Source organism: Eptesicus fuscus, chromosome 13 (assembly GCF_027574615.1).
Source record: "Eptesicus fuscus isolate TK198812 chromosome 13, DD_ASM_mEF_20220401, whole genome shotgun sequence".
Taxonomy (NCBI): Eukaryota; Metazoa; Chordata; class Mammalia; order Chiroptera; family Vespertilionidae; genus Eptesicus; species Eptesicus fuscus.
The window spans coordinates 43,272,866-43,291,303 of record NC_072485.1 but is presented as its reverse complement, the minus strand read 5'-3'; the positions used below and the strand labels follow the sequence as shown (position 1 = coordinate 43,291,303).

At 36.4% G+C, this 18,438-nt stretch overlaps 3 protein-coding genes and 1 pseudogene across 3 annotated transcripts in view; 2 read left to right on the top strand and 2 right to left on the bottom strand.

Moving 5' to 3' along the window:
• The window catches only part of LOC103304145 (matrix metalloproteinase-26), a 111,066-nt gene that overhangs the window by 30,680 nt on the left and 61,948 nt on the right, over nt 1-18,438 (bottom strand). The gene's annotated exons all lie outside the window — the stretch shown is intronic.
• LOC103304140 (olfactory receptor 52D1-like) lies at nt 891-1,835 on the top strand. The gene has a single exon (XM_008161075.2). It carries the CDS (start codon nt 891-893, stop codon nt 1,833-1,835), a length of 945 nt encoding a protein of 314 aa, XP_008159297.2.
• LOC103304141 (olfactory receptor 52E4-like) lies at nt 9,855-10,802 on the top strand. The gene has a single exon (XM_008161076.2). It carries the CDS (start codon nt 9,855-9,857, stop codon nt 10,800-10,802), a length of 948 nt encoding a protein of 315 aa, XP_008159298.2.
• LOC103304142 (olfactory receptor 52E4-like) lies at nt 16,624-17,847 on the bottom strand (annotated as a pseudogene).

Here is an 18,438-nt window from a genome sequence, read left to right as displayed (position 1 = left end):
ATTTACAGGGTATCCAACATATGGTAGGTAAAAGAAAGGCAGCCATTCAGTAACTTTTTATGGACTTACATAATATAAACAGCTGAACAAAATATTTTGGAGATGTAAAAATATTTAAGACATAGAATACTGATGAATGGAATTAGTCATACTGAGATAGTGCACATTAGGATACCACTATGGAGATGTGTCTGGGAAATATGACTGGATGCTTAGTTTACACTTTATAAAGTGATAGTAACATAGAGATCAAGTAAAACTAAAAATCATGCTCTCTTTAAATGGTCCAGATAGCCAAATTTGTCTTTGCTTATCAATCTGATCAAGTTCACATAAATTGACTTATACTAGGTTTAATAAGTGTTTTTAATCTAAAATAGCAATGTGCATTTTATTATGATGGGCTTATATATAAACAATTTTCTAATGAAGATAAATAAATGGGCATCATAGGTGAAAATATGTTTTGGAGACATACTCAGAGCAATAACTTTCTAATTCTCATTTGAAAATAAGCCTCTTTTGTTCTTATTAATTTATATGTTTAATAAAATTATAAGCCATTTACATAAGCACATGCTATATTTCCAGCACTTATTAGGTGGTATGTATATAGTGAAGCAGAAATGAGATATATGACCCGTTCTTTCTTTTCACTATGGCAGAGTCTACTCTCTCTTTTATCTTTTGGATTTTGAGTTTAAAGCAAATATTACTGGCTAATTCCACATCTTTTCACCACATACTTGAAACAGGCGCAAAATTTCCTACCACTGATTGTCAAAATAGGTATCAAATATTTTAGGTATAAACAGAGAATATATGTTATGCTCGATCTACTGAAAATAATGTGACAACACTTAGGCTAGAGCAGGTTTAGCAACTCTGAAATGTTATTTCCAAATAGAACCAATGTCCACCCAGCTACTTTCCTCCTCCTTGGAATCCCAGGGCTGGAGTCTGCTCATGTCTGGATCTCCATTCCTTTTTGCCTGGTCTATCTACTGGCTGTGACAGGGAATTGTGTCCTTGTATTCATCATCAAGACACACCCCAGTCTTCATAAACCCATGTATCTCTTCCTCTGCATGCTCTCTTTGAATGACCTGATGCTTTGCACCACTGTGGTTCCCAAGATTCTCAGTCTCTTCTGGTTCTATGACAGAGAAATCAGCTTTAAAGCTTGCCTCATCCAGATATTTTTCATCCACTCTTTGTCCACCATGGAGTCTGGATTCCTGTTGGCTATGGCCTTTGACCGATATGTGGCCATCTGCAACCCTCTGAGGCATTCCACCATCTTGACACATGGAGTGATCATGGCTTTGAGTCTGGCCATTGTCCTACGTGGCGTTATCCTGCTGACTCCACATCCTTTCTTACTGGTGAGGCTTCCCTATTGCAAAACCAACATCATTGCCCACACCTACTGTGAATTTATGGCCCTGATCAAACTGGCCTGTGCGAGTACCAGGGTCCACAGATTATATGGCTTAATTCTTGCCTTCCTTACTGGTGGGCTGGACTTCATAATGATAATCTGCTCTTACATTCTCATTTTTCATGCTGTGTTTCGTCTCCCATCAAAGGAGGCCAGGCTCAGGACCTTGAGCACATGTGGCTCACATGTTTGGGTCATCTTAGTGTTTTATATACCTGCCTTTTTCTCCTTTATCACCCACAGATTTGGTCATAACATAGCTCCACACATCCACATCTTTATAGCCAACATTTATCTTCTGATTCCTCCTATGATGAACCCTATCATCTATGGTGTTAAAACCAAAAATATCCGAGAGAGGATTCTTAAAGTCTTCACAAATACGTATGTTTGAGTTTGTAAGATTTTTTTTAAATTAACCAGCAAGACAGGTGTTACCATGGAACTATCATCTTGTTTATATTCAAGTAAATCTATATTACCTGAGAAGACAGAAACTTTCCAGGTAAACAATGTGTCATATTCATTTTAAAAAGTATGGTTAATATATGAAATAAAGTAGTCCTGGCAATTGTGTGCTATTTTGTGAGAGACATGTCTATATTCAATACAGGGTCATTTCTTAATTCATGTCTGCCCAGTACCTAGAATCAAGTTCAAGATGTATAAATATGTATATGTATGTGTATATGTATATGTATATGTAAATATTTTAATGGCAAGTACTTGCTCATTCTGTTATTTATTGGCTAAGATACGTATGTTGACCTTGAGTAACTGATATATAGGTATCAGTACAAATTTATAGAGAGACAGCATTTTTTTCTTGCTTGTAACAGTTAATGATCTAGGAACTAAAAGTAGAATAATATCATGGGCAAAGTATGTATTTGAAAAATTTAAATCTCTTTTTATTTTAAAGAAATTGGGACTATAATTGAGACTTAGCTTATCAAATATTCTTTGGTACTTAAAAATATTTTAGCTTGTAACAAAGTCTTTGATTTTGCTAAGTAATGTAGAGGTTTTATATAACTTAGTATGTGCCAAACTTTAGAAGATGTGTTGTCTTAATAATAGCATATACAGCATACACCTTAATAAATCTAAGTTTGGAAAAAATATAAAACAAAAGAAAAGGAAAAGAAATTGAAAGTTATAGTGGTCAGATGGAAATCTGCATAAACTTTCCCATCCAATAAGAATATTCTTCAATAAAGTCACTTTTTTAAAGGTTTTAAAAAGTATCAACTTAATACTGAATACTTAGAAATATGGTACACACAGACACCATAATAATATAAAATTTTAAATTACTTCTTAGGAACTCTTAACATGGATGGCTGACAGTTTCTAATAGATAAAATTTTGGACAAAGGTACCAGACATTTTAAATACCACTTAGTCATTCAGACAATTAGGAAGTTTTTTAAAAAATAAATGTGATAAATATATGAAGTATAAATTAACATACAAATCTGTATATTTTTATAATGCTTTTCATTAAAATATCTTTAAAGAAGCATTCTGTAACATGAAGTTGAAAGCTCAAATTAGATATAATGAAAGCTATGGTTTTATTAAAATTGTGTGATTCACATACCAAATATTTACATAAAAGTAAACACAAAACCACAAACATATTTTTGTTCTCCAAGTCTAAAATGACTACTGAAATCGTTGTAAGATAAAGTTCTCAATTCAGAATGTTCATAAGGAAACACATATAGGAACAACATATGAAAAACTTCATTCTCCCTTCCGAGAAGCAGTAGAGTGACAAACTGCCCCTTGGGGATTGTCAAAGCTCTCCTAGAACCCCAAGGGAGTAGAATCTTTTTGCAAAACAGGAGAACTAACTACATCCTTCACCAGAACACAAACCTATTATAAGTTTTCTTTTCCAAACTTTGTCAGAACAACTAGGATTAATTTTGAGGATAAATGCAGCATGTTATTTTTTTTCAGTTATATTAAGAAATAATCCACATACATCACTGTGTAAGTTAAGGTGTACCGCATGATAGTTTCATGTACATAATTGTAAAAGATCACCACAAAAGGTTTCGTTAGTCTCTATAGATAATAATAAAAAATAAAAGTAATTTCTCCTTGTGATGAGAAATAATTTACTTTTATGATCTACTCTTGTAACAGCTTTCAAATATACCATGCAGCAATGTTAACTATAGTCTTCATGTTGTACATTATATCCCTAGAACTTATTTATCTTATAACCACCTCCTCTAATTCGCTCCCCACCTCCTGCAGCATCTGTTATTAACTTGGCTTTATATGATATAGAGCATCTCAATTTATTCATAATGACAGTGACTATAATTTTTCTCTGATTATGCTGTTGAATTTTTATTTTGTTTTTGTAAAATTTGAACAGCACTGAAAAGGTAAAGGAAAAAAATTTAAATGTAAATTGAGTATACTTACGAAAATCACAGTGGGAATTTTGCAGTCTTCTTTTCATGAAACTATCGTTTGAGTATATATGCATTATATAATTTTCCATAATGTGGACAGTTCATGTTTACTTTTTGACACTAGATACTTACCTAACTTTTATTTGCTTCTTCCATTCCTTATATACTATCAAAGACCTCTCAAGTTCACCAGTGTGACCAAGTTGTCTATCTTTTTATACCTTTCATCCTTCCTTTACTTGTATTTGAAAGAAAATCTTAGAATCAGGCAAATATAAGTGGTTTTGAAATTTTTAGAAACTGGTATGTATATTTTAAATTAACTTATTTATTCTACACTTAAATTTTACTTTATAATTTTGAAAATGTAAAGGATAACTCCAATATCAGTATCTAGTCTTTATTCATTTTCAAAAATATTACATGATATAGATATATCAAAACTTACTCAACATATTCTCTTTTACTAAACATTCCATTCATTTTGTAAAAACTTTAATTATGTAAGTATGTGTATATGTATGTATGCATTTACTTACATAAACTTTATTTTTTGAACAGTTTTAGGCTCATGGCAAAGTTGAGAAGATACAGAGAGTTCCTGTATACTCTGTATACTCTCTGACCCCCATACACAGCCTCCCCTACTATCAACATCCCACATGAAAATGGAAGGTGATACATTTGTTACAATCAATTAATCTATGTTGGCATATCAATATCACTCAAAGTCCATAGTTTACTTAGGGTTAACTCTTGGTATTATACATTCTGTGGGTTTTGACAAATATATCATAACATGTTATAGTGTCATACAGAATAGGTTCATTGCAGTAAAAATATTCTGTGCTACATCTATTATACTCATTATTTCCTCCCCCCAGCCCCTGAAACCACTGATTTCTTTTTCTGTCTCCATAGTTTTGGCTTTTCCGGAATGTCACTAAGTTGGAAACAAACAATATTTTCAGATTAGCTTCTTTTATTTAATAACATGCACTTAAGATTCCTCTATATCTTTTCATTACTTGATAGCATACTTATTTTTAGGGCTGAATAATATTTTATTATCTGGATATACTACAGTTTATCAAAGGACACCTTGGTTGCTTTCAAGTTTGGGCAATTATGAATAAAGTTGCTATAAACATTCATGTGCAGAATTTTGTGTGGGCACTAGTTTTTAACACCTTTGGGTAAGTATCAAGGAGTGTGACTCTGGGTTGTATAGTAAGAGTTTGTTTAGTTTTATAAGAAACTGCCAAACTGTCCTTCAAAGTGGCTGTATGATTCTGCATTCCCACAAGCAATGAATGAGATTTCCTGTTGTTCCACATCCTCATCAGTATTTGGTGTTGACATTGTCTTGGATAATCCTGATAGAGGTATTGTGGTATCTCACTGTTGTTTTAATTTGCAATTGTCTAGTAAAATATGGTATTGAGCATATTTTCACATGTTATTTGCCATCTGTATATCTTCCTTAGTAAGGTGTCTGTTTAGATCTATTCCTTGTTAAATTGGTTTCTTTATTTTCTTGTATTTAAAAGATTTTTGTATGTTTTATGAGTTATCAGATATGTATTTGTAAATTTTCTCAGTGTGTGACTAATTGTTGTATCCTTTCAATAGTTTCTTGCACAAAGCAGATGTTAATGAAGTCCAACTTATCATTATTTCTTTCTTATGTAATGCATTTAGTGTGTTGGCTGGGTGGCTCAGTTGGTTAGAGCCGTGGTCGGCAAACTGCAGCTTGCGAGCCACATGCGGCTCTTTGGCCCCTTGAGTGTGGCTCTTCCACAAAATACCACGGCCTGGGCGAGTCTATTTTGAAGAAGTGGCGTTAGAAGTTTAAGTTTAAAAAATTTGGCTCTCAAAAGAAATTTCAATAGTTGTACTGTTGATATTTGGCTTTGTTGACTAATGAGTTTGCCAACCACTGGGTTAGAGTATCCTCTGGATAAGCCAAGGTTTCAGGTTCGATCCCCAGTCAGGGAACATAAAAGAAACAACCCATGCGTGCATAAAATAAGTGGAACAATAAATCAATGTTTCTCTCTCCCTCTCTCATTATCTCCATTCTCCTCTCTCTAAAATAAACAAATAAATAAATAAATAAACAAACAAACAAATAAATAAATAAATAAATAACATTGCTAATCCCAAGGTCATCTACATTTTCTCCTATGTTGTATTTTTGTTTTTTAGTTTTGAATTTTACATTTAAGTGTATGATCCATTTTGACTGAATTTTTGTGAAGTAAAAGAAAGTGCTGGGTGGGGACTTGATGCTAAAACAACATTAATTTGGGTAAGTCTGAGCTTAGGCCACTGGCTTCAAAGCCACCAAAGGGAACAATTATGCATGGGCAGCAGAAAGCACCTATGGTAAGAGATGCAGAAGGAAAGCAAACCCAAGATACTACAAAAATCAAAAGTTATGGTATGAAAGAATTATCTCCTTTCATGGACCATTATCATTAGTTTTTCAAAGAACCTTAACTAAAATGGATAAGAGTAACCAAATTGGGGGCTGTTTTCCAAAGCATTTAACATAAACTCAGGTACATATTGGGCATTCAATAAATATCTACTGAACATCAAATTATTATAATCACACACATACACAAATACATATAGGTGTGTATATCTATTTTGTGTATAATATATAATATCACCATACTTTGTATAGGTGCAATAATTTTTATGAATATGTATGTGTGTATATCTAATAAAGAGGGAATATGCTAATTGACTGCCCCGCCCTCAAAGATGGCAGTGCCCACAGCCACACGATGGCGGCACCCAGTCCCCTCAGCCCTGCTGGGATGGCAGGCATGAGGCACAGCTGGGCCCGCCCCCAGGCAGGTCTGGCTGCTCACCGCACCTGCCTCCAGAGTCTCCCAGTCTCCTCAGCCCCCCAGCCACCAAGGGCCGGCCCGAGGCACAGGTGAGCCTCAGATGGTGGCTGCTCAGCTGCCCAGGGCCGCCCAAGGCTCAGGTAACCAGGGCCGGCAGAGGCTTGCGCTGCCGGCAGTGGCAGCAGCAGAGGTGTGATGGGAGCGTTGCCTTCCCCTGATTGCTGGGTTGCCTCCCGCCCCTGAGGGCTCCCGGACTGTGAGAGGGGGCAGGCCAGGCTGAGGGACCCCTCCCTCCAGTGTATGAATTTTCATGCACCAGGCCTCTAGTATATTTATATGCATATATGTGTGATGAATGTGTTTACATACATGTGTATAGAACTACATATATCTGAATACACATGATTATTTTATACACAGAAAGAGAGAGAACCATGAATGTTAAGTCTGACAGTATCACAGGAATCTAGTTTACTACTTTCTTTCTGTGTTGCCTTCTTAGCTAAGTCCCCTATATGACTACAACCTTCATTTTAACTGAACAAGTTTTAACTGAACTAATTTTAACTAAACTAGTTGGGTCAGAGGCACTTGTGTAAATAACCTGTTTATTTATAAATCTCCTTTAATCTCACTCACATCAAATTTCATTACCAACTGATGTCATGGGATAGAGAAAATGTGTTCTCCCCCAGGTATCACACTTATCAGAAGGTGAAGAAGCATTTGTGGCAGAGTTTGAGCCCCTGGGACTTCCCCCCAAGTGGGGCTATAAAACCTGCATGAACCTTCCATACAGGGAATGATTCAACAACTGAGTTCCTGGCTTTGATTCAACACAACACAATTAATCTGGAGGCATCAACAACTCTTGTATGTTTACGCTAGCCAAAGAAATGAGAGGCAATAATGAAGAGACTGTAGCATCCTGGTATGAGGAAGAGCTTCATAGAGATGAGGAATAAGTATTTAAAGTTACTGTGGATTCTTGAGACTCAGCTGTGCTGCAAATAGACTGAGGACATGCAGCAGAGGCTGACAGTGTGGTACCTCTGAAGATAAGTTAGAGACTTCTCTGGACTGCCTCATATTGACAGGTAAATCAGTGGAGTCCTGCCACATGGAACAAGCCACTTGTAAGGTTAGATAAGGATGCTCTTGAGTTTTTCCTTAACCATCCTTTAGGATGTGTCATGCACCAGTCAATTGGTACCAACTTTTGGAAAAGGAAGTGTATGCAAATGTGTCCTCTGGGGTTAAGAATAATTCATTTAGAAATAAAATGCTTACCAATAGTTTCACAATGAGCATCACAATGAAATCAACTGAGATGTTGGAAGAGAAAGATTTTAGGATTATTTTATGAATTTAAGATAAACCATCTTAATCCATAACACCACATTTATAAAATAATAAGTAAGAACATATGTCCTTATTGCTTTAAGTGCCCTATGAGAATCATTCATGATAAAACCTGAGAATAACATTATCATCAGTTGTCCCTTTATTTTGTTTACATATGGTAGAGGAACAATGGTGAAGTTTTAGAGTGAATCAGGGTGTATTATATCCTTCTAGGACATGCTGATTATGTGACTTGGGAGAAATTTAGCTTATGTAATGTGTATGTTTCTTCTTTTATAAATTAGAAAGGATAAAGGTAACCTCATACTATTTTATACAAATCAGCAACTGGACACTTGCTAATGACTCAATATTTTTTGTGGTACATATTATGACACAAAAAGTAGCAAATGACTGAGCCAGCTGGTGTCCTGTAATTGTGTGTTGGTGTGGGAAAAAACCCATTTGATTACTTGATTGATTTAGAGCTCACCAGTCTTTCTTTCCCAAAGTGTATAGTGTATTTTGAATTCTTAGGTATCATGAGAAACTCCTGTACTGTAGTTAGCATCTCAATATAAATTTGGTAAAAATAAGTATTTAATGATTACTCTTTTGAGGATGTATACATTATTTAGGGTATATATATATATATATATATATATATATATATATATATATATCCCCTAAATAATGTGTGTGTGTGTGTATATACATAAATAATATATATATATATATATATATATATATATATATATATATATATATATCCAAGAGTAGAAGTAACCATTAAATTATATATCTATACTACAATGAAAACATGGATATTTTTTCAAGTCATATTTTTCTAGGGATACCAGAAAATCCAGGTAGCATACCTTTTGGGTGTGTTAATGGTTTTGCTCCTGTCTTAGAGCTATTTAGGTGATTAGATGCTGTTTGTTTTATGGCCAAAATTCATTAGAGAGGAACATTTCAAAAACTTTTGTCATTAAAAATATTGTAAATATGGAAAGCTTATTATTCCTTTTGTATGTTGCTTTTATAAATATCTACTTAGAATAGTGATTTTCAACCTTTTTTATCTCATGGCACACATAAATTAATTATGAAAATTCTGTGAAACATCAAAAAATATTACCCATTGCCGGTCTGACAAAATATATATAAATATAATTTTGATTCATTCACATGGAAGGCTATCATTGTTTTGGCTGTTGTGATTTTTTAATTTGACAATGTAAGGAAAAAGCTGTCAGTACCCCTAACTACATAGTCAGGTATTGCATGTTTTAAAAATTCTTGTGGCACACTGGTTGAAAATCGTTGATTTAGAGTATACCTCATGCAAAACGTCACAAAGTCCATAATTATTTTGGAGGGGTACTTTTCAATGAAGATGATATGGAAGTTTTTCCCCATTGACTTATTAGGATGCAAGGAACTGGTGTTATTTTTCAGGATGTTCACTTAGGCTGGCTTTCATAGACAGAAGGGGAACACCTAGTATCAGGTTCTGAGCCAAAGGCAATGTCGTAAGCAGTTAGAGAAGATAGTTTCTACTCCAACTTGTTCTTAATGAGATTAATATCTGGGAATGAGGGATAAAATAATTCTAATTTCAGAGACGCTCACCAAGGGGCAATTAAAATTTGTTTGGTTGTATTTTTACACTGAGTAATTCTATATTGTGTATTTACCAGAATATATGTGCCTTTGATTACTCCAGGGACAAAAGAGGGAAAGAGATGTCTTCATTTAGTCAGGATCATTATGCCTGACTTTAACTCCACGACCTTCACCAATCCCAGTGTCTTCATCCTGATGGGCATACCTGGTCTAGAAGACATGCATATGTGGATATCTATCCCTTTCTGCTCAATGTATGTTGTTGCCCTCATGGGAAACATACTCATCCTTTTTATCATCAAAACTGAGATTGCTCTTCACGAACCCATGTTTTATTTTCTTTCCATGTTGGCCATCACGGACCTCATCTTGTCAACCTCCACTCTTCCCAAGATGTTGGTTATATTCTGGTTCAATTACCATGAAATCAACTTCCATGCCTGCCTCACTCAGATGTTTTTCATCCATGCTTTCTCTGGGGTGGAGTCAGGGCTTCTTGTGGCCATGGCACTTGACCGGTACGTGGCAATCTGCAATCCTCTGAGACACTCGTCCATTCTAACAAATTCTGTGGTGGTTCAGGTTGGCATAGTGGCACTTCTGCGTGGGTTAGTGTTAATGACACCACATCCCTTTCTGGTAAAGAGGTGGCCATATTGCAGGACCAATATTGTCCCCCATACATATTGTGAGCATATGGCTGTGGTGAAGTTGGCCTGTGCTGACATTTCCATCAACAGTCTTTATAGTTTGGCAGTCATTGTCTTAATTGTTGGGACTGATGTGGCATGCATCTCTCTGTCTTACATACAGATCCTCCGTACTGTTTTTAAGCTCCCTTCTAAAGATGCCAGGTTGAAGACTCTCAGTACTTGTGGGTCTCATGTCTGTGTCATCCTTACTTTCTACACCCCTGCTCTTTTCTCCTTCCTCACCCACCGATTTAGCAAGCATGTACCACGCCACACCCACATCCTGCTGGCCAACATGTACTTGTTGGTACCCCCTATGCTGAACCCTGTTATCTATGGAGTAAGGACCAAACAGATCCGAAGATCCGTCCTACAATTAGTCATGACTAAAACCAACTGAGACTTATGGGTCCTACTTTTCTACTTATTTCCCTCCTCCAATCATTTCTTTGATATAAATTTCTTGGATTCTAGGATCAGCAAGACCAGGACTTATAATCTTTTTTTTTTTAAATATATTTTATTGATTTTTTACAGAGAGGAAGAGAGTGGGATAGAGAGTTAGAAACATCGATGATAGAGAAACATCGATCAGCTGCCTCTTGCACACCCCCCACTGGGGACGCACCCGCAACCAAGGTACATGCCCTTGACCGGAATCGAACCTGGAACCTTTTAGTCCACAGGCCAATGCTCTATCCACTGAGCCAAACCGGTTTCGGCTTTTTTTTTTTTTTTTTAATATATTTTATTGATTTTTTTACAGAGAGGAAGAGAGAGGGATAGAGAGCTAGAAACATCGATGAGAGAGAAACATCGATCAGCTGCCTCCTGCACACCCCCTACTGGGGATGTGCCCTCAACCAAGGTACATGCCCTTGACCGGAATCGAACCCGGGACCCTTGAGTCCGCAGGCCGACACTCTATCCATTGAGCCAAACCGGTTTCAGCAGGACTTATAATCTTAATTCTTCCACTTACTACCTTTGTATGTTAAAGTTATATAATTAAATCTATCTAAACATCTATAAAAGAGGAAGAAGTAATAACTGTGTAATATTAATGATTGCAAAGTGTTTAGCACTGTTTCTAGCATATTTCAACACTTAGTAAAGGTAAGATTATTTCAATATCATTCCTTTCCTTCTGACTGTGGCTAGTATTTTTTGTTTGCTTTGTAAATTGGAGGAATCTACAAGTAGATAATTCACCCTGGCCAATGTTGTTCAGTGGTTAGAGCACCAGCCTAAACACTCTATGGTTGAGGGTTTGATTCCCAGACAGGGTATCTACCTGGGTTGCAGGTTCAATCCACACCTCTGGTTGGGGTGTGTGCAGAGTCAACTAATGGATATATCTCTCTCACATCAATGTGTTTTTTTTTTCCTCTCTCTCCCTCCCTACATCCTTCCCTCCCACCCTACCTAAAATCAATGGAAAATATATTATCAGGTGGGGATTAACCAAAAAAATTAAAAATAGATAATTCTAATGACAATCAAGATTTGGTTAATTTGTACTCTCACTATAACCATAAGGGAAAGCTAAAGAGAAGTGAGCAAAAGAGAAAAATGTGTAGTAAGCCATATCATTTCCACCTAGCAACTGATGGGAAGGGTGCATTCTCAACAGCCTTGAGAATGAATATTGATTGTAACATGAGTTATTTACAGTGCTGGTGTGAACATTAGGTATCATTCAAACTTGTGGAAATTTGAAGAATCAGAACTGTTGTTCCTGAAATAAGTAAAATAAAATGATGGCATTGATTTTGGCAATCATCGTTATATACCAGGCACTTACCTGGTCCTAAAGGATGTGATAATAAACTAAAGAAGAAAGATTTCTTCTTCTAGTGGAGTTTATAACTGATTTTTTTTTAATTTAAAGGAAGGTAAATAAAAGTAATGTACACTTATTATCATACTAGAGGGCCGATGCATGAATTCGTGCAAAGGTGGGGTCTGGCCTGTCCACCCCAATGGGGGCCCATTGGGCCAGGTTGGTGGGAGGGAAGGGCTGTGGGTGGTTGGCTGGCTGGCCCCACCCCTGATTGGGGTGTTGGGGGCCAATCGGGGTCTGGGCTGGCTGGGGGCAGGGTGCTGATTGGGTGCTGCAGTGCTTGTCATAGCAACCAGTCAGGTCATTCTGCTGTTCTGGTCACTGGACTTTTATATATATAGATAGCCTTTTCTAATAGTATTTAACCCTATAAGTTTTAGTCTAATTCATTTTTCAGTTACATCCTATACCTTTTGATTGTTCGTTTTCTCTCTACTTATTCTATTGGATACTGAAAAAGGAATCTTGAATTCTCCAAATATATCTGTGGATTTGGCTGTATTTCCTTTTAATTCTATCCGTTTACCTTCATGTAATTGGAACTCTGTGGTTAGGTACATGCACATTTAGTACTGTTACATCTTTCTGAAGAACTGATTCTTTTATCATTTTATAACATCCATCTTTATTTTTTTATAATATTTCTTATTCTGAATTCTGTTTGATATTAATGTAGCCACTTTGGTTTCTTTTAAATACTGTTTTCATGACAAATTAACTTAACTACATATCTTACATAATAAAAAGGTAATATGCAAATTGCATCACTCCGCTACGCCCACGATTGGGCTGGCTGGAGCCGCGGGGGGCGGGACTCAGGGTGGCCGACTGGCTGGCGGTAGGAGGGGGGGGTGGGGACTCGCGAGTCCCCGCCCCCCGCTCCTCCCGCTGGCCTAAACGGCTGGCCGGTGCTGTGGAAGGACCCATGCGGCCGGCGGAAGACGCTGGTGGCGGAACTCAGGGTGGCGGATTGCGTGGCTGCCGGCACCAGTTTTCCGCCAGCAGCAGTTTTCCTCTGGCCACCCGCCAATCGGAGCGCCTCCTGATCGGAGTTCCTCTCAAGGTGGCCGATCGATCAATCGTGCTGGCTGGAGGCGCTCTGATCTCTGATCGGCGGGTGGCCAGAGGTAAACTGCTGCTGGTAGAAAACTGGTGCTGGCAGCCAGGTGAAGGAAAAGTCTATTGCACGAAACCGTGCAACGGGCTTCTAGTTTATATATAAAGTGGAGTTTTGTACACAACATATAGCTGGATTTTGCTCTTTTATCTGATCTCACTAGCTCCATCATAAATCAATGTGTTTAGACTATTCTACTTGATATAGTTAGTAAAATGGAGAGAAAGGAGGAAAAAAGTAGGGATTTCACACTTAATCTCTGAATCCAAATCTTTTTTCCTCCTTCCCTATTGTCCTCCCTCCCTCCCTTCTTTCCTTTTGTTGCTTTTGTAAACTGCTATTTCCCTGCTGGGTGCTTGTTCTTTTACCAGTGGAAGGAAAGAACATAAGGGAACATTTTTTTTTATTTTTATTTTTTAGAATATACACGATACCAGTCAGTTCTTCAAATTTTGACTCCCTGTTTCAACTTGCCTGCTTTTCTAATTTTATAGGTAACTTCTTTGTAACTTGCACAGATTTTAGTCTTAATCTGTGGGAGAGACTAGTTGTAGTAGACTCATTGCATTTTAACCACACTGGGCTAACTTAATACACAACATTTTAAGCATAAACAAAGTGTAACAGTTAAAAATAAGTGCTATGTTTAAAAAACAAAGGTAAGGGAATAAGGGGAGTCTGTGGATGTGGTGGAAGGTGTGGCCAATGAAAATGGGGTCCTTTCACAGAGTTGCAAGATTTACTGGAATAGAAATAGAAGGTCGCCTCCCGGCTCCTGGTGTCACATCCCTGTCAGTTCCACTTTGGAAAAAGTCCAGCATTGTCTTTATCAGGCCCAGAAATAGAGCCAGTGTCCACAGATTCTTTGTCATGCCAAAGCTTAGTCCAATTCAGCTTCTGTCCCTGTCCAGCTAGCTTTGTCTTTGTCCCTAGCTGCACTCCACCTGGCACTACATTTCAGTACCCAGGCTCCTGCTTGGAGCTGGCACTTGGCTGTTAGGCCTGTATGGCTGTTACAGAGAGAGAATATGAGAGCGCATGAGCGCGTGAATGAACACGTGTTACAGGGAGACAGAAAGAACGAGAGAGATTGCCTTTGTTAAGCTTGTATTATATTATCTAGGGTTTGGGCAGACCACGTGCACTTTCAAACTAACCAATCAACTTCCCAATCCTTTGAAGGCTGGTGTTGGGCCCTCCTCCTAACCAATCCATTTCCTAGATCTTCTGGGATTCTCTGTCCCTTATCTAATCTGATCATTTTCCCAGGCTAGACAGGTCTGATCTTGGCTCCTATTATGCATGCCTCATAGTAGAAGCACCTCTTGGCTTCTATTAGCATGTGCCCAGCAGAGAATTTCCCCTTTATTGTTTTATCTCTCCCTCAATAATCCTGGCTAATGACCAGTAATGATCTTTCCTGCCCCCTTCAGGAAATAAGTCTGGACCCTCTATGAATACTGCCACTTTCTAGTGAAGCAGGCTTGCTGTCCAATTCAGTTCCCTAGTTTATTAACTTAATGTCTGATTCTCTTTGCTCTCTCCCTTTATTAATATCTAGCTACCTAGGCTAACAAGGGTATCTTTATATTTAGAGTTGTCAGGAAATCATCACTTGGCAGATAATATGTGAGAGAATATCTAAAGGCAATAAAGGGTTTTAATAAGGCAATTTCTGATAAAAGAGTATTTTAGGGTGAGGAAATAGAAAGGCAAAAACACTTTATAAAATCTGAAAAAAAATGACGAAGGCAATATAGTTTGTGAATAATGTACAAAGAGAATAATAGGACAAAAAGTTCAAGAAATTTTCAGGCACCCAACATATAGAATATCTAGGAAACACTAATACCTTTGGCTTATATTTGAATAAGTATGGCATTCACTGAGGATTTTTTAAAAATATATGTTTTGTAACTTTATTAATATCTGACATACAACAAAGTGAACACATTTAAATGGAATAGTTTAATGTATTTTGCCATATGTTTTCAACTATGAAACAATTGTCATAATAAATATAATAAGCATATCTTTTATCCTCTCAAATTTCCTCATGTGCCTATGAAATGCATACCTATTATCATTTCCTAAACCCATCCTACTTTTCTTAGCAATTACCACTTATATCTACTAGGTTAATTTTTTTTACAATTTTATGTAGATGTAATAAAATAATATGTCTCTTTTCTTCCAGTATATACTTCTTTCACTAAGCATAATTATTTTAAGATTCATTCATATATGTTGTGTATTCATCATTTATTTCTTTATAGTGCTGAATAGTATTATATTATGTGGATGTGTCTGAATTTGTCCATCAAGTCATCATGCTATGTATTTGTGTTGGTTTTTGTTTTTGGATATTATGAATAAATCAACTATAAATATCTGTGTACAAGACTTGGTGTGAACATGGGCCTACATTTATCATAAGTAAAATTACCATGGAGTAGTGAGCAACATTAGCAAGGTTTCAGGATACAAGGTTAATATAGTTTTTACACTTTTAATGAACTTTTCCTATACAACAACAGCAATGAAGAAGTGGAATTTGAAATTATAAACATAATATAACTTATATTAGTCTCTAAAAAATAAATATTTAAATATAAATCTTTAACAATATGTACAGTATCAATATTTGAAAAATTATACAAATCTGAGAAATATATCAAAGAAATAAGCAAATGGAGAAATATCACATGTTCATAGTTAGGAAGACAATATTGTCAATATGTCAGTTCTTCTCAAATCAGTCTGTAGATTCAATACAATTTCAATCAAAATCTCAGCAAGGTATTTTTGAGTATTGAAAAACTGATTTTATAATTTATGTGAAGAGTAAAAAAACAACTTGGCAAACACAATATTGAAGGAAAAGAATAAAGTTGGAGAACTGACATAACTGGACTTCAAGACTTACTAAAAAACCACAATAATTAAGAGAGTATGGTATTGGCAAAAGAATAGACAAATACTACTGACATGGAGAACATCATTAACCCACACAAATTCAAGAATCTCATTACATATTTTACTTAGCCTTACTGTCCTCAGTCACTTTCAGTAAGAAAAAGCAGTATAATTGATTGAAAGTCAAATTATATAAAGGAATCATTGATTCTGAGTTTAAGAGATTCTAATAAAGGTTGATGTAATGCCTGAGTGACTTTTACATAGTCTCATTTTGGGGCACCCTGAGAGATGTATAAGCTAAATATTACCTGGAAAGAATATCAATTTCCAAATACATTTGGGTCACACATTCTTTACAAATATTCTTACAACTCTGTTCTGAATTTGCTTTGTCCTGACCCCATAAATGACTGGATTGAAACAAGGAGGAACAACCACTTATATAGACTGGCCAGGAGTATGTGAATGTAGCTAGTAACATTTCTACCAAGCCAGTGAGTCATAAAGGAGAAAAATGCTGGAATACACTAGGCTAAGATGATACATACATGTGAACCACATTTACTAAGTACTTTGTGTCAGCCATCCCTGGAAGGAAGAAAGAAAACAGCTCGTAGGATCTGAACATAGGAGAGGACAGAAAGGATTAAGTCAAAGATGAGGGCAGCAATAGAAAATGAGCCATAGATGATGTTGACTCTTACGTTAACACAGGCAAGATGGGCAATCCCCATATGTTCACAGTAGGTATGAGGGATAACGTAGTGCCTACAGAAGGACAATCATTTACGAGGAGGGTAGAGGGGAATGACAAGGACTACAGTACTGGCCTCCTCACTACAAATGAGGCCATGATGACTACCACTTTGTTGGTGAGAATAGTAGTATATCTCAGTAGATCACAGATGGCGACAAAGTGGTTAATTGCCATGGCCACGAGTACAACAGATTCCATACCAGTGCAGGTATGGATAAAGAACATTTTAATGAGGCAGCCTTTAAAGCTTATCTCCTTAAAGTTGAACCAGAAGATGGCCAGCATCTTTGGGATGGGTGAAGTGGAAAGGCCTAGATCAATAAAGGAAATAAGAGCCAGGAGGTAGAACATAGGTTGATGAAAACTCAGCTCAGTCTTGATCACAAACAGGATTGTGATATTTCCCACAAGTGCTATCAAATAAACAACAAAGAAAGGGAAGGCAATCCAAATATGGAAATCTAGACCTGGTATATCCAGCAGAAAGAAGGTAAAGGGATGTGAGACAGTGTCATTGACAGGACATCTTCCTGAGAACTCTTGGAAAATGCTCTACTGTCTTCTTTGGTATTTCTGGGGAAACATAGGGATGGCTGTATATCAATATGTGTAATAGCATACCAAAAAAACTCTTAACAACATAATGAACAAAATTTGAGGCTAGTTAACTACCAGATATATTAAAATTATTGCCTATCCCATTTAATATTCCATGGAGATTGTGGAGGTTAGAAACAATTTTTTTCTGCTGGTACAGTGGTGTAGTGGTTCATGGTCATCTTTAGCTCACTCTTTTGTGAAATGCTCATCTGGTTACCCTTCCAGTAACAATAACTTGTGTAACATTTTCAGGTTACCTTGGTACCTGAGTTGATCAGGTACATAAGAGAAAGCCCCCAGAATGTTATTTTAATAAAGGGCAAGAAGTTGAAATGTAAGAAACTTTGGATATGATAGTCAAGAGGATATCCACTTATGAAGCTCATCTGTGCATCATAGTCCCAATCTGTAGGTGTTACTTTTCCCATTTTTTACTTTAATAAGACTGTGGTTATAGCTATCTTTTGATGAAATTGGTGCTTCTATGCTGTGATTGATGAAGCAATTATTAGAATTTTTAGTCAAAAAAGTTGTAATTCATTATATAAACAAATAATGCAAAAAAGATTATCTTAATAGAATTAGAAAAAGTAATTATTAAATTAAGCATTCATATATGATAGTAAAAAACAAAACCCTTTTAGCCAACTAGGCAAAAAAATAAAAGTTACTTATTTGGTGAAAGGAATCAATGAAAAATCTATAGCTAATATCATTTTGAATGGTGAAACACTGGAAGGTTTGTCCCTTGGGTTTAAAAAAGGCAAAAACATCACCTAGCATCAATTTTGCTAGAGGGT